The 13,834-nt window shown below is 38.8% G+C and overlaps 2 protein-coding genes across 4 annotated transcripts in view; one reads left to right on the forward strand and one right to left on the reverse strand.

The window, feature by feature from the left end:
* Positions 1 to 13,834, reverse strand: part of CENPP (centromere protein P) — a 362,315-nt gene that overhangs the window by 232,436 nt on the left and 116,045 nt on the right. The window lies entirely within an intron of this gene.
* Positions 8,828 to 11,539, forward strand: OMD (osteomodulin). Its single transcript, XM_065407525.1, has 3 exons — positions 8,828 to 8,844; positions 9,483 to 10,444; positions 11,229 to 11,539. Exons 1-3 carry the CDS (start codon positions 8,828 to 8,830, stop codon positions 11,537 to 11,539), a joined length of 1,290 nt encoding a protein of 429 aa, XP_065263597.1.

Here is a 13,834-nt window from a genome sequence, read left to right on the forward strand (position 1 = left end):
TAAGTGTCCCTTTCTTAAGGTGCACTTTTGGTTCATATCACAGTTATAATTATCTGCTTTGTCTAGATGAAATTAGAAATCAAATAATCATCAACTAGCAGCAAAAAAAGATAATCTAACACTGTGTTGTACCAATACTCAACCTGTCCATTTTCCATAAATAATACCTTCAGTTGTTTATTTCTCAGCTTTTATCTGTTTCATACAAATATTTTAGCTATTTTTACACAATGTATAAAAGTGTTCTTGAAACATTTTGTTTTTGAAAATTGTTTTCAGCCTTAAAAGCACATTGTAAAGCTGGGTAAAATATCAGATGAACACTGGAAGCACTTCATAGCAGGATGCTTTTTGTGTGAAGAAAACATACGAGTCATGCAAAGAAATCACTTAAACCCTATAGGAGAGAAGATATGTGAGAGGCCCTCCTCATAACAGGAGAAAAGCTGGGGAAGGACAGAGAAAGGGATGTGGGATTAACTTTATTCCATCCAGCAGCTGCAGTGAGCGTAGAGAGAATGAACTAGACTTCCCTCCTCCTGAAGACCAGGCAGAAAAGGAAAAGGTAAAAAGACTGCTAGCAACTGTTTTGGGTGAGAGGAGCACTAAAGAAAAAACGCTAAATGTAACCAAATATTGTATTGGAATCCTTAACATTAGTAAGTGGGGTGGAGAAGGAAATGAAGACAGCATGCAGGTGGGTACAGGGTGGTGACTACTACACTGTCAGTAAGGTCTCATGAATGTAACCTGTCACCTCAAGACTGGGGGACTGTCTGGACTGGTGGGAAGAGAGTAGCGGGACTTTAAGGGTCCCCTCTTCCAACTCCAAAAGGGAGAGGCTGAGAGGGGAGAAAGATATCATCTGAACTGGTGGGCAAGCTGGCAGGATTAGTGTAAGCCATTGAAACCTGTACATCTGGGAGAGGGTATATGAACCATATACCTCCAGCCTGAGACCCCTTTCACACCAATGATCCCATCCAGGGATCAAAGAAGGACTACGTTTTTTGGTCTGCAGTGAGCACTGCTCTAGTTTCCTTTTTTGGTACTGGGAAGGAAATGTTCCATTGCATATGTTAGGATGGGGTGGGGGGTTTTGCCTTCCCCATCTCAGCGTAGGCACCCAGTGGGGTAGGTGAGGAGGGAAGGTTCAAGTTGTCACAATACAGCAAGCATCAGGCAAATACTCATTCTGTACATGGTCTGGTTCCCTGATAAACCAGAATTGGAAGTGGATTTAGGGGAAGGCATCCCCTAAAAAAGCTGGGGAATGGAGTTGAGATTCCTAATGTCTGTTATAGCAAGAAGACAACCCCATTTCCACAGCCCCTTAACCCTTGTACAAGAGAAGGGCAATGGGGTCCCAGTGATGGAAGAGCAGCCTTTCACTGGATCAAAATGATTAGGGAAGCAATCATAACCTGCAGTGTACTAATTATTGCTGGGTAGTTCCCAGATGAGTTAAGTAATAAAGTTGTGGCCTAATTAAACCACTATTCTTTCCACCTCTACGAGACAATCTCACTTTGGAAAAATCTGGTTATCCCCATTACTGCTATCAAAGAGAAGCAGAAAGACAAGAGCTTCCGGTATTTTCAGGTGGTCACATACCTAACTACTAAACAGACCCAAACCTGTTAGCCTTTAAAAACACCACACATCAGGTATATTTAGAATGGAATGGCAATTCTCTTTCAAGCATCCATTCAATACCCCTTCAACTACGATTTGTCTCAATTTTGATAATTTATTCAACAATTGATTCATCTATATATCTGCAATATTATTGTTCAAGCAAGCACAAATGTTCATGAGTGTATAGGGTTCTCAAAATAATAGACTTTAAAGTAATTATTTGAATGCTTAGAATTTTCTAGTACTGGAGCACAGATTGAAATCTTTTAACCTGCAAGAACGTGACTTGAACTGGATAGTAGCACATTTTCTCAATTTTGAGAAGGCAAAAAAATGTTCTTGACTCCACAACTTCAGGCTTCCAGGAATACGAAGAGCAACAAGAACTTTGGCTGACTTCACTGTTGAAGATACAACTAACAACTAATGCCTTCTGCAACTTTTAGAAGTATCAGTTCTTCATTCTTTTTTAGACTCTAACTGATAATACTGAATAAACCCTGAAATTATTATTGAAGAAATTATAATTATTAACAACTATGTCTGGGAAATCCCCATATTGACTTGTGACATCAACAGTTTTTGTAGCTGCTGATGTAGCTCAAAGCCTCTTTACTGCCAAATTTATTTATTTTTTCTCTGCTTTGCCTTCCTTCCTTACTGTCCATAAAATATGGCCTAGACAAATCTTTTATTCCTGTGGTTATTTGTGTTACATTATTGCTCAGATGATTTCAGCAGGATAATAATTTATCACTATAAAAATTTTAATTAATCAACGGGGAGTAGAGAAGGACAGGAAAAAACTTTAAACTTTACAGGTGACTATACCTCAAAAAAGTAAAATCTCCTGGTAAACCGGAATAAAAATATGTTTAATTATAGTTTTTTGAGCAGTTAAATTCGTTTGGTGCATACAGATTGTGGTATTTTCAGTTTTAACCAGGGATGGCATGTGATTCACTAGAGGTGGTTTTTACCAGGGCAAAATCATGGCTTCTACTGCCCTGTGAAAAACTAGTTAGTTCCAGTTCAAGACATTTTCTATTTTTAAAACTGTATCATTAACACACTCCATATTATACTTTTTTAGTTACATATTCCAAGTGTGGTTACATAAGGCAATAGATTTAGAGATTAATTTAGGTTTGTACAAATAAAAAGTAAAACTGCAGTAGGTGTCATGCTAATATATGTAATATAATACTGAACGTTGGAATGTCTGTATTACGGCTGTTGATTAATTGCAGCTCATGCAATTAACTCAAAAATATCGCAGTTTTAATTGCACTGTTAAACAATAGAATGCCAATTGAAATTTATTAAATATTTTTGGATGTTTTTCTACATTTTTAAATACATTGATTTAAATTACAACACAGAATACAGTGTATAGTGCTCACTTTATATTATTATTACAAATATTTTCACTGTAAAAATGATAAACAAATGAAATTGTATTTTTCGACTCACCTCATACAGGTACTTAGTGCAATCTCTTTATCATGAAAGTGCAACTTACAAATGTAGATTTTTTTTGGTTATATAACTGCACACAAAACCAAAACAATGTACAACGTCAGAGCCTACAAGTCCATTCAGTCCTACTTCTTGTTTAGCCAGTCACTAAGACAAACAAGTTTGTTTACATTTATGGGAGATAATACTGCCCACCTCTTATTTACTGAAAGCGAGAACAGGCGTTCACATGACACTTTTGTATCTGGCATGGCAAGGTATTTACATGCCAGATATGCTAAACATTTGCATGCCCCTTCATACTTCAGCCACCATTCCAGAGGACATGCTTCTGTGCTGATGATGCTCGTTCAGAAAATAATGTGTTAATTAAATTTGTGACTGAACTCCTTGGGGGAGAATAGTATGTCTCCTGCTCTATTTTACCTGCATTCTGCCATATATTTCATGTTATAGCTGTCTCGGATGATGACCCAGCACATGTTGTTTGTTTTAAGAACACTTTCACTTCAGATATGACAAAACGCAAAGAAGGTACCAATGTGAGATTTCTAAAGATAGCTACAGCACTTGACCCAAGGTTTAAAAATCTGAAGTACCTTCCAAAATCTGAGGGGGACGAGAGGTGGAGCATGCTTCCAGGCGTCTTAAAAGAGCAACACTCCGATGTGGAAACTATAAAACCCGAACCACCAAAAAGAGAAAATCAACCTTCTGCTGGTAGCATCTGACTCAGATGATGAAAATGAACATGTGTTGGTCTGCACTGCTTTGGATCATTATGGAGCAGAACCCGTCATCAGCATGAACACATGTCCTCTGGAATGGTGGTTGAAACATGAAGAGACATAAGAATCTTTAGAACATCTGACATGTAAATATCTTGTGACGCCAGCTACAACAGTGCTATGTGAATGCCTGTTCTCACTTTCAGGTGACATTGTAAACAAGAAGCGGCCTGCAAATATGAATAAACTTGTTTGTCTGAGCGATTGGCTGAACAAGAAGTAGGACTGAGTGGACTTGTAGGCTCTGAAGTTTTACATTGTTTTATTTTTGAATGCAGTTTTTTTTGTACATAATTCTATATTTGTAAGTTCAACTTTCATGATAAACAGACTGCGCACTACTGTACTTCTATCAGGTGAATTGAAAAATACTATTTTTTTGTTTTTACAGTGTAAATATTTGTAATCAAAAATAAAGTGAGCACTGTACACTTTGTACTCTGTGTTGTAATTGAGATCAATATATTTGAAAATATAGAAAACATCCAAAAATATTTAAATAAATGGTATTCTATTATTGTTTAACACCACGATTAATCGTAATTTTTTTTTAATCGCAATTAATTTTTTTAATTGCTTGACAGCCCTAGTCTGTATACATTTTGGTTTGGTACTTTCTCAAGGAAGTTATACATGTCATGGCTCATTTCAGTTTTCAGTATTATATAAATATTACATATACTGCAAAACTATTATCAAATTGCTAAATATATTTCAGTTATTTTCATTAGTATATTCTAATAATAATTTTATTTTCCCCAGTTTCACAGTTTAAACCCAGTTTACCAGTGCCCTTTCCTAAACTAGTTTTTCCTGGGAAATTGCCAACTCTGGTTTTAACCTTAAGATTTTGTTTTCAGTTGCTTATAAAATGTTGCAAGTTTTCCATCTTGGATGTCTTTTTGTTTTGTTTTGTTTTTGTCTCAGGTCTTAAGGTTCAGCTGTTTCTGAGAATGAGGTTAGGGAAAATATGTTATTTTTCCCAGGTTACATTTCTTACAATCATTTCACTGAGAAGCTATAGCAGTTCCATGCTTTGTGGGGGAGACTTGAAATTTGGAAAAGGATTGCCCTGGTGCTAGGGACTTGCCTTTTGCCATCATTGTGAAAATCTGTCCAAATTTGGACAATTTATGAACTTCTGAAGAATCTCAGCTCACACACGTGCAGTAAAAACTTTGGCAGCTAAGTTTTCTTAAGATTCCATACGCACTGAGCATTCTTCATCCTCTCACATCTTCTTCAGGAGGAATAAATGGCCAATGGCCTGAGCAGACCCCCTGCGCTGCTGGAGGCAGAGCAAGACTTTCCCTCTAATTGTTCCTCCTAGCCACCAGGGGCCACTGTGGTGCTGAGCACAGGAATGAGAGCTCTACTCTCATTCCTATCCCTGTTGGAACCCAGGCAGCATAGGGAAGCAAGAAGCTGCATGATTTGAACACAGAGAGGTGAGGAACAGGGGATGGAGTGGAAGAAATGCAGAGAGCGGGGAGAAGGGCAGGAGCTAGAATCAGGAGGGGGCAGAAGATTGGTCAAGTGGATAGGAACAAGAAAGGGAAAGAACAGCAAAGAGATGGGGAACCCTGGGCAGGAGCTGAGAACAAGGACAGGAGCAGGAGGGAGACTAGATAGAGGTAGGAGCCTGGTAAGATGGGACAGGAATAAACCAGAGGCATGAGGGGACAGTTGGGGGTGGGGAGCTGAGGGGACAGGAGCTGGTAGGAATATCACAGCAGAAGGAGTCAGGGGCAAGAGTGTCTGTGACCACTAGAGCACAGACATCTCCAAAACTCGGAATTTAACCCATTCATTTGCTGTTGGCAAAGTGTACGTCTCCTTCCCACACTAGTGGCAGACCCACACAGACAGTAATGGCCTTCTACTGCTACAATTTACTCAAGTGGTATACAGTTCCACCGTTAATCTAAAGATGCCAACCTTCCTGAGGACCCACGTTGAAGGTCAATATGATGAAATTTTTGTTTTTTCAGTTTTTAAGTTTCTTCAAAAAATTATGAAATTACATTAAAAATTACATTACAACATTAATGTTTCAAAATCAACTACTTAAAAGTTATGAGATGCCAGAAATAAGGCTGTGCATGCAATTGCCTCCCTTGTGCATATGTATTATGATGCAGCCTTTATTTATGTGATCACATAAAAATTTTTTCCACAGAACACCACCTCATTCAGTGCACAGAATAGACCATGCTCTGGAAATTAATCAGAGTTGTGGTGTGAATGAAGCTTTTATCAGTAGAATCCCGCCTCATTTTTTGCAGATGTTGGAAGGACGCTGAGACTGCAGGAAAAGAGAGGATAGTTTTGTAGTAAAGGCAGTGTAATGCCACCCTGGAGAACTGTATTTTCTCCCTGCCCGTGCCAGAGCTATGCATCACCAGGCAAGGCATGAAAATCAAAATTTTCACAGGTGGCCACCACTATGTGTTACTTGAAATTTGGGTAGCTAACGTGAAACATCTGAAGTCTGATTTGCAGAAGTGAAGAGCACTCACAGCTGCAACTGACATCAGTAGTTCTGCTCTGAATATATCAAGTGTTATAAAATATTAAGTACTCTGAAAAATCAAGCCAGGCGCTTCCTAAATTGGGCATCCAAAATTAGCTGACATTTTTGACAATTTTGGTTTGTAAAACGGCAATAATACCACCACCTCACGGGGGCATTGTGATGATATATTAATGTCTGTGAAGAACTAAGATACAATGAAAGCACCATAGAAAAGCCCACGAGGAAATTAATAATTTTGTATTCTGTACAGAGTTTGGATGGCATCCAGTAAATAACACCTGGGGCCACATGTTGAATGATTAGAATAGAAATAAACAGTGAATAGCTACCCGTTCAGTGAGTATCACCCATCCTGTGCACTGAGTCAGGCAGAGGTTTTGTGGAAAACAGTTTGTGATCATGAAATTAAAGACTGTATCATAATGCATAGGCACAAAAGGGACAAATTAACCCAATCTTAATTCTGGCACTTACTAAGCTTTTAAATGCTTAATTTTGCAACTTGAACATTCTTTTAGCATAGTTTTTTGGGATATAATCTACAGATTGGCTATGTTTTAAACCTGTGGGATGGCAGAAAACTCAGTTGTGCAATGCAGTAATAACAACTGGATTTTTTTTCCTTTTTGAAATGGGCATTTAAATACAAACATTACAGTAATAGCAAAATAGAACTCAAAATGTCACAAAAAGCAGACAATATAAACTCCTATCAATTTTTGCCTGCCACTTGTACATAAAGTATTTTTCATTACTTGCAGTGTCAAGAACTATTATGCCTGCAGGGACAATGTTACACTCACACTTTTTCTGCAATTAACTCATTTCATTCACAATTTAAGATGTATTTCCAGTGCAGTATTATAATGTGTATTAATAACTCCAGCATATTGTACTATGTAAGTAATATGTAATATTTGTTCTTTGATACTGTGAGTTCAATTCATTAATGACAGTTCCCAAACAAAGGGAAAATATATAACCCATATATTTATAGTGTTACAAAAGCTGTGTCAACCAGCTCTTTGACAGAGGAAAAAATAGACTACCAGGAAAATCTTCCTGAGATCCTGACAGATAAGACTTAGGGATAGTTTTCCAAGTGGTGAAAAACCCTTAACTTAGGACTTTTACAACTAGACTGGAGAGAAGAGCAGGAACTGTGCCTTAGGAAACCATTCTGAATTTGTACAGAAATAGACTGGATGATTTAATACTATTTTCATCTCTAACTTTCATGATTTGTTTGAATCAACTGAAGGCATAAGAAATGTCTGCTACCACAATGCCTGGTAGCATCCAACATTAACCTCCAACTGGGGTCAGGATGGATTCAGCATTATACAGAATTCCAAGTTACCTGGAAATGATGCTATGGAACTTTTGCTGCATGTAATAATATGAAAAGGTTCTGTATCTCATCCAGAAGCAGTACAGAATTGCAGCTAAAGACCTTGAGTTATTGTGCAGTGAGATGGTCACCAGAAAGCTGTTTAAAGTCCTAGTCTTGACAAGTACCCAGCATCCTCATTTACCAACAGAAGGTGCGGCTACTCAGCACCTCTAGAATCAGGCCACTTATTTAAATGTGTATATATGGAATCAGATAAGTTTGAATATTTTAACCATAGCTAATTGGAGGCAGTGTGGTGAAGTGGATAGATCACTGGACTAGAATTCAGGAGATCTGAGTTCTTTTCCTGACTCTAGCACTTTGGACAAGTCACTTCTCTTTGTTCCTCTTTGAGATGTATGGATGAAAAGTGCTATTTAAGAGCTTGATATTATTATTAGAATTAATTTATGCTGTGCTACATGTGAGGGGGGGAAATCCCTTCTTGATAGGTGGTCAGTTGATACTCGGAAGCAGTATCCTTCTAATATAGCTGTAAATGTTTTTCATAGCAATTAAGGTATATAGTCTTAAAATCTAGCCAATATTTGTCTCAAAACTGTCACAATGAATTGCATAGATTGACTGCTTATTCCATAAAGAAATGTACATTTGTTTTAAATGTATTCTTTCACCATCTTTGAGCATTCCTCAGCCTATGAAAAGTTTCCTTTTTAAAAGTTAGCAGTTAGTTAAAAACTACCAAAATAGTATTAGACATAATTGTATTTTCTTAATTATTTATATTGCATGCCCATTCCCTCATTCAGATTGTGGAGTAAAAACTGCCCACAGACTCCAACAAGCATAGGAAACCCAACAGTCTGTGGAACTAGTTAGAACATCAGGATGTTTACTGTACTCCATAGAAACTCCACCCACATCACTTTAAAACAGAATTTTAGGGCTGAGGCCTGTGCCTCCATTAGCAAATTCCCCTCTTCACCTTGAAAGGAATGCAATGCCCATGGACTCCAGTGCAACTCTCAGGCTATGTCGCCACTACCGCGGTAAGTCGACCTAAGTCGACGTAGCTTATGTCGACTTACTGCGGTGTCTACACCATGCTGCGTCGATGGGAGACACTCTCCCATCGACTTACCTTACTCTTCTTGTTCCGGGTGGCATACTGGGGTCGACCGGAGAACGCTCTGCCATAGATTTAGTGGGTCTTCACTAGACCTGCTAAATCGACCCCCAGTACATTGATCTCTGGAGCATCGATCCGGCGGTAGTGTAGACATAGCCTCAGGCTGCAATAGTGGGTACAGAGCGCCTTCCCCCCCACACTATGTCTGTGCAATCTGTAGAGTGAAAAAGAGGAGAAAGAAAATTCCCTTTTTCCTGCCCCCAGTTGGTATAGAACCCTCTAGCACCACACTTGACCTGGGCTTTAGGATTTGGGCCCCAGAGAGGGAAAAAAATATGGAAAGATTGCAATTCACTTGTTTGAAGGCCACGTTAATAGGTGCCTTAGAAAATACAAAATTGAAAGAATAATTTTTGGTGGTAATTATACAAACTAAATTTTTATGTTCCCTGCAATAATTATTTTTTCCTCATTTAAAAAATAGTTACACTTTTTTCTTATATTTGAATTTAAATATAGTTTCATCTATTTATGAATTTTGTTTCTTCTTCTCAACAGGGTACTACATGAAAACAAAAAAATGAGGTTTCTATGTCAACTATCAATTATCCCTCTTCTATTTGGAGCTATGGTCATTTGTCAGCATGAAGGTTATGATTTTGAGGATGAATATGACCAAGAGCCAGATGATGAATACCCACCTATTTTTCATTTTAATCCCAGTGTAGAATATGTAGTTCCTCATTTTCCTACTCCAGCCAAGTGTGCTCAAGAATGCTTTTGCCCACCAAATTTTCCATTATCAATTTATTGTGACCATCGGAAACTTAAGATGATACCACATATTCCTTCCCACATCCAACAACTCTATCTTCAGCATAATTACATTGAAGCTGTGACTGCAGAATCTTTTGTTAATGCCACTGCCTTGAGAGAAATTAACCTTAGCCATAACAAAATTAAATCTCATATGATTGACCATGGTGTTTTTGCCAAACTTTCAAATCTTGTGCAACTTCACTTAGAACACAATAAATTGGATGAATTTCCATTTCCTCTTCCCAGCTCTCTAGAACGACTCTTTCTCAGTTCCAATGAGATTTCCAGATTACCTGGAAATGCCCTGCAAGGGTTAGTAAATGTGACCATGCTTGATCTCTGCAATAACTATCTTGATGACTCCCTACTCAAAGGAAAATACTTTTCAAATATGAAAAATCTAATGCAGATCAACCTATGTAACAACAGATTACAGACTATGCCTCCTGATCTCCCATTTTCACTTATATATCTCTCTCTCGAAAATAACTTAATTTCTTACATTCCAGAAAACTATTTCAATAGACTTCCAAAAATAACTGCTCTAAGAATGTCACACAACAACCTGCAGGAAGTCCCATATAATGTTTTTAACCTTTCCAACCTTGTAGAACTCAATCTTGGACACAACAAGCTGAAGCAAGCATTCTATATTCCAAGAAGTCTGCAGCATTTGTATATTGAAGACAATGACATTGAATGTACGTTGATTATTATTAGTCCTTTATAAAAATGAGAGAGGTGTTTCTATATCTGTAACATTTTTTCTTTTGCATTACTTTTGCATAATTTTTCTGCTTATTACTCAAAGACTTACTGACTTTTAACCTAAACTCAACACCAGCACTACTGGGCTATATTCAGTCTTGCTAACACAAGGAGGTTTCTGCCTTGCTGTGATGCAGGTTACCTCGGCCTGCCCTTCTTGGAGGGTCCCAACAGTTGGGGCATAGGGCTCAATAGTAGCCCTAGTTCCACAGCTTGTCCAAGGAATGCTCTGAATTGTTAATTATCTTGGACAATCAATGGAGGAAACACTCCAGAAGATTTGTACTTCTGCCATCTTCCTATCACCTCCGAGCAGGCTCTCTGTCAGACTCTGCTCCAGCTTCCTCTAATAAAAATCAACTAACAAGTCTAGCTTATTGTTTAAAAATTGTTTGTAGTAAAGGCATTTGATAAACATTTATATAGAAAGAGGCAACTATTAGTACATTTCCCTTACATTAAAATAATCTATTCTAGGCCATTTTAACACCACAAACCTTCCCCCTTCTACATGATCAAAAGCTATTTCTGTTATTGTTTTTTCCATATATGGAACTCTAATTTAAGTCAAGAGGTGGAATAATAGCAATATTTTGCATCAGTTGCATGGGTGGGTATTATTCCTATTTCTAGCTATGAAAAAAAGTGGATTTTAAAGAAATCTGAGTTCTCTTAATATTTTCAGTGTTTAAACTAATATTTTTCACTCTTTTACAGTTGTAAATATTACTTTGATGTGTCCTTCCATTGATCCAAGGAATATCAATCATTTAACCTATATTCGGATGGACCAAAATAAGCTTACAGCTCCAATAAGCACATATGCATTCTTTTGCTTTCCCCACATACGCATTATTTATTATGGTGAACAAAAAGGTAGTGTCAGCCAATCAACACAACTGAGAACTCCAGTTGTCCGCAGATTTTTAACACCAGAAGAATATGATGAAGCAGAAGATGGTCATGAAACAGAAGATGGTCATGAAGAAGGAGAAAGAGAAGATGACTATTTTCATCCTTACTTTTAATGAAGTAATTATAAAGTACAAGGAAAGTATGAATTTTTCTGTATCAGCTCAATAGTGGTTAAATCAGATTCCAAGTATATACAACAGTGCTTTCTAACCTTTTCCTGGCAACTAATTATTAGGTGAGTGAACTAATCCTTAACTGTACCAATCATTACCCTTTCCCTTTCACTCACATTCCAACTCAGAAGAGAACTTGGTTATGCTAGTTTTGCAATTTGGGCTAAACTTTTTGCAAATATTTTTGTTGATTTTAATTTTAAATATATACGGAGTGGTTTTGGTTTAACACAACTGAAAGCATAAAAATGCTCTTAATTTGAGAAAAATGTTTAGGACCTTAACTGTGAAACTGGTCTGCATCATTTGTACAGTATCTGTATCATCTAAATTCAAAAGAAAATGCACAATGAGTAGTTTCTTAATAGTTTCAATTTAGTGCAGTATTGCAACATTAGAATTAGAGAGAAAATTCATTAAATAGCAGTTGTCATATAAAACATTGCAACATTAAAAAGACGTGAGAAAAAACAAAAATATTTTCTGATCTAGCTTGCACAATAACTATTGATATAGGTTTTATTCCTTATTCCTTTTTTCCCATAGATGAATAAGTTATGTTACTTTACTTTCTGTGCCATTATACATTCAAAAGCACACACTACATATTTTGTTCTTTTAAACAGTACTTGGAGAAAACTGGCTTTTGTTTCATAAGAGAATGTATGACAGGAAATTTTCACAAATTATCCTTTAGAAAAGCAGCACTGGTGGTTAAAATATACAAAACTAACTAAATAAGAATAATGCTATGTTCATTGGACATAAAAAGGTGTTTACTTTCAGCCCTGTTTAAACCATACAGCTGTGTGTTTTTATGCCTTTTTAATTTTTCAGACACCTCTGTGCTTTCATATGCCATATGTGTCTGTACTTTCATTTTCAACTGGATGCATAATGCACATATTTGTTCTAAAACTTTAGAAAATTTTAATCTTATAAGTTTTTTTTATTTTTTTTTTATAATGCCTTATGAATTGTATAAAGCAGGGGTCAGGAACCTACAGCACGCGAGCCGATTTTGAGTGGCATGCAGCTCCCTGACGCGGTCCCGGCCCCTAGCCCCACTCAGCCCCCCCGCCCACCGCTCTTCCCTGCGGGGGCAGGAGGCAGAAGCTTGGTTCTGCGGCAGCCAAGCTTCCCCCCTCCCCCACTTCTTCCCCCAGCTTGGTGCTTTCCTGCCCCTCGTCCTCTCCTTCCCTGCGCCAATCAGCTGATGGCCCTAGCGAGGGGGAGGGGGAAGAGCGGCAGCGTGCACACAGCTCCGTAGAGGACGCAGAGAGAGGTAGGGATGGAGCCTGGGGGAAGGGGGTGGAACAGGGCATATCCCTTCCAGCCCCCTGCCCTGAGCCGCTCAGGGCAGGGGGCTGGGAGCACCCCCACGAGCCGAGCACCCCAGCCCTCTGCCCTGACCCCCCCACACACACTCAGCCTTCTGCCCTGCACCCCCCACACCCCTCAGCCCTGAACCCCCCACACCCCAACACACACCCAGCCTTCTGCCCTGCACCCCCACAGCTCCATCCCTCTGCCCTGAACCCCCACACACACTCAACCTTCTGCCCTGCACCCCCATACCTCTGACCTGACCCTTGAACCCCCCACACACCCAGCCTTCTGCCCTGCACCCCCCACACCCCCAGCCTTCTGCCCTGCACCCCCCACACACCCCAGCCCTCTGCTCTGATCCCTGAACCCCCCCCCCACACACACACACCCCAGCCTTCTGCCCTGACCCCTGAAACACCCCCCCCCCAGGTCTGGGGTCCCGGCCGCAGGCCCTACTCAGCCCGCTGCCGGCCTAGGTGAACAGAACCCCAGGCTGGCAGCGAGCTGAGCAGGCTGGTGGCGTAAGATCAGCATTTTAATTTAATTTTAAATGACGCTTCTTAAACATTTTGAAAACCTTGTTTACCTTACATACAATAGTTTAGTTATATAATATACACTTATAGAAAGAGACCTTCTAAAACCGTTAAAATGCATTACCGGCACGCAAAACCTTAAATTAGAGTGAATAAATGAAGACTCGGCACACCACTTCTGAAAGGTTGCCGACCCCTGGTATAAAGATACCCAATATATTTTGCTTGTAAATCTACCAGTGCATCTCCTTTATAAAAACAGGCTTTAGTTGATCAGTTATTGTGGGCATCAAGTGATTCAGTGTCCAGGTCTTTTGAGATATGTTTTTGCTTGTTATTTAAGAAAACTCTACACATGAAAAATATTTAT

Source organism: Emys orbicularis, chromosome 7, assembly GCF_028017835.1.
Source record: "Emys orbicularis isolate rEmyOrb1 chromosome 7, rEmyOrb1.hap1, whole genome shotgun sequence".
In the NCBI taxonomy this organism is placed as follows: Eukaryota; Metazoa; Chordata; order Testudines; family Emydidae; genus Emys; species Emys orbicularis.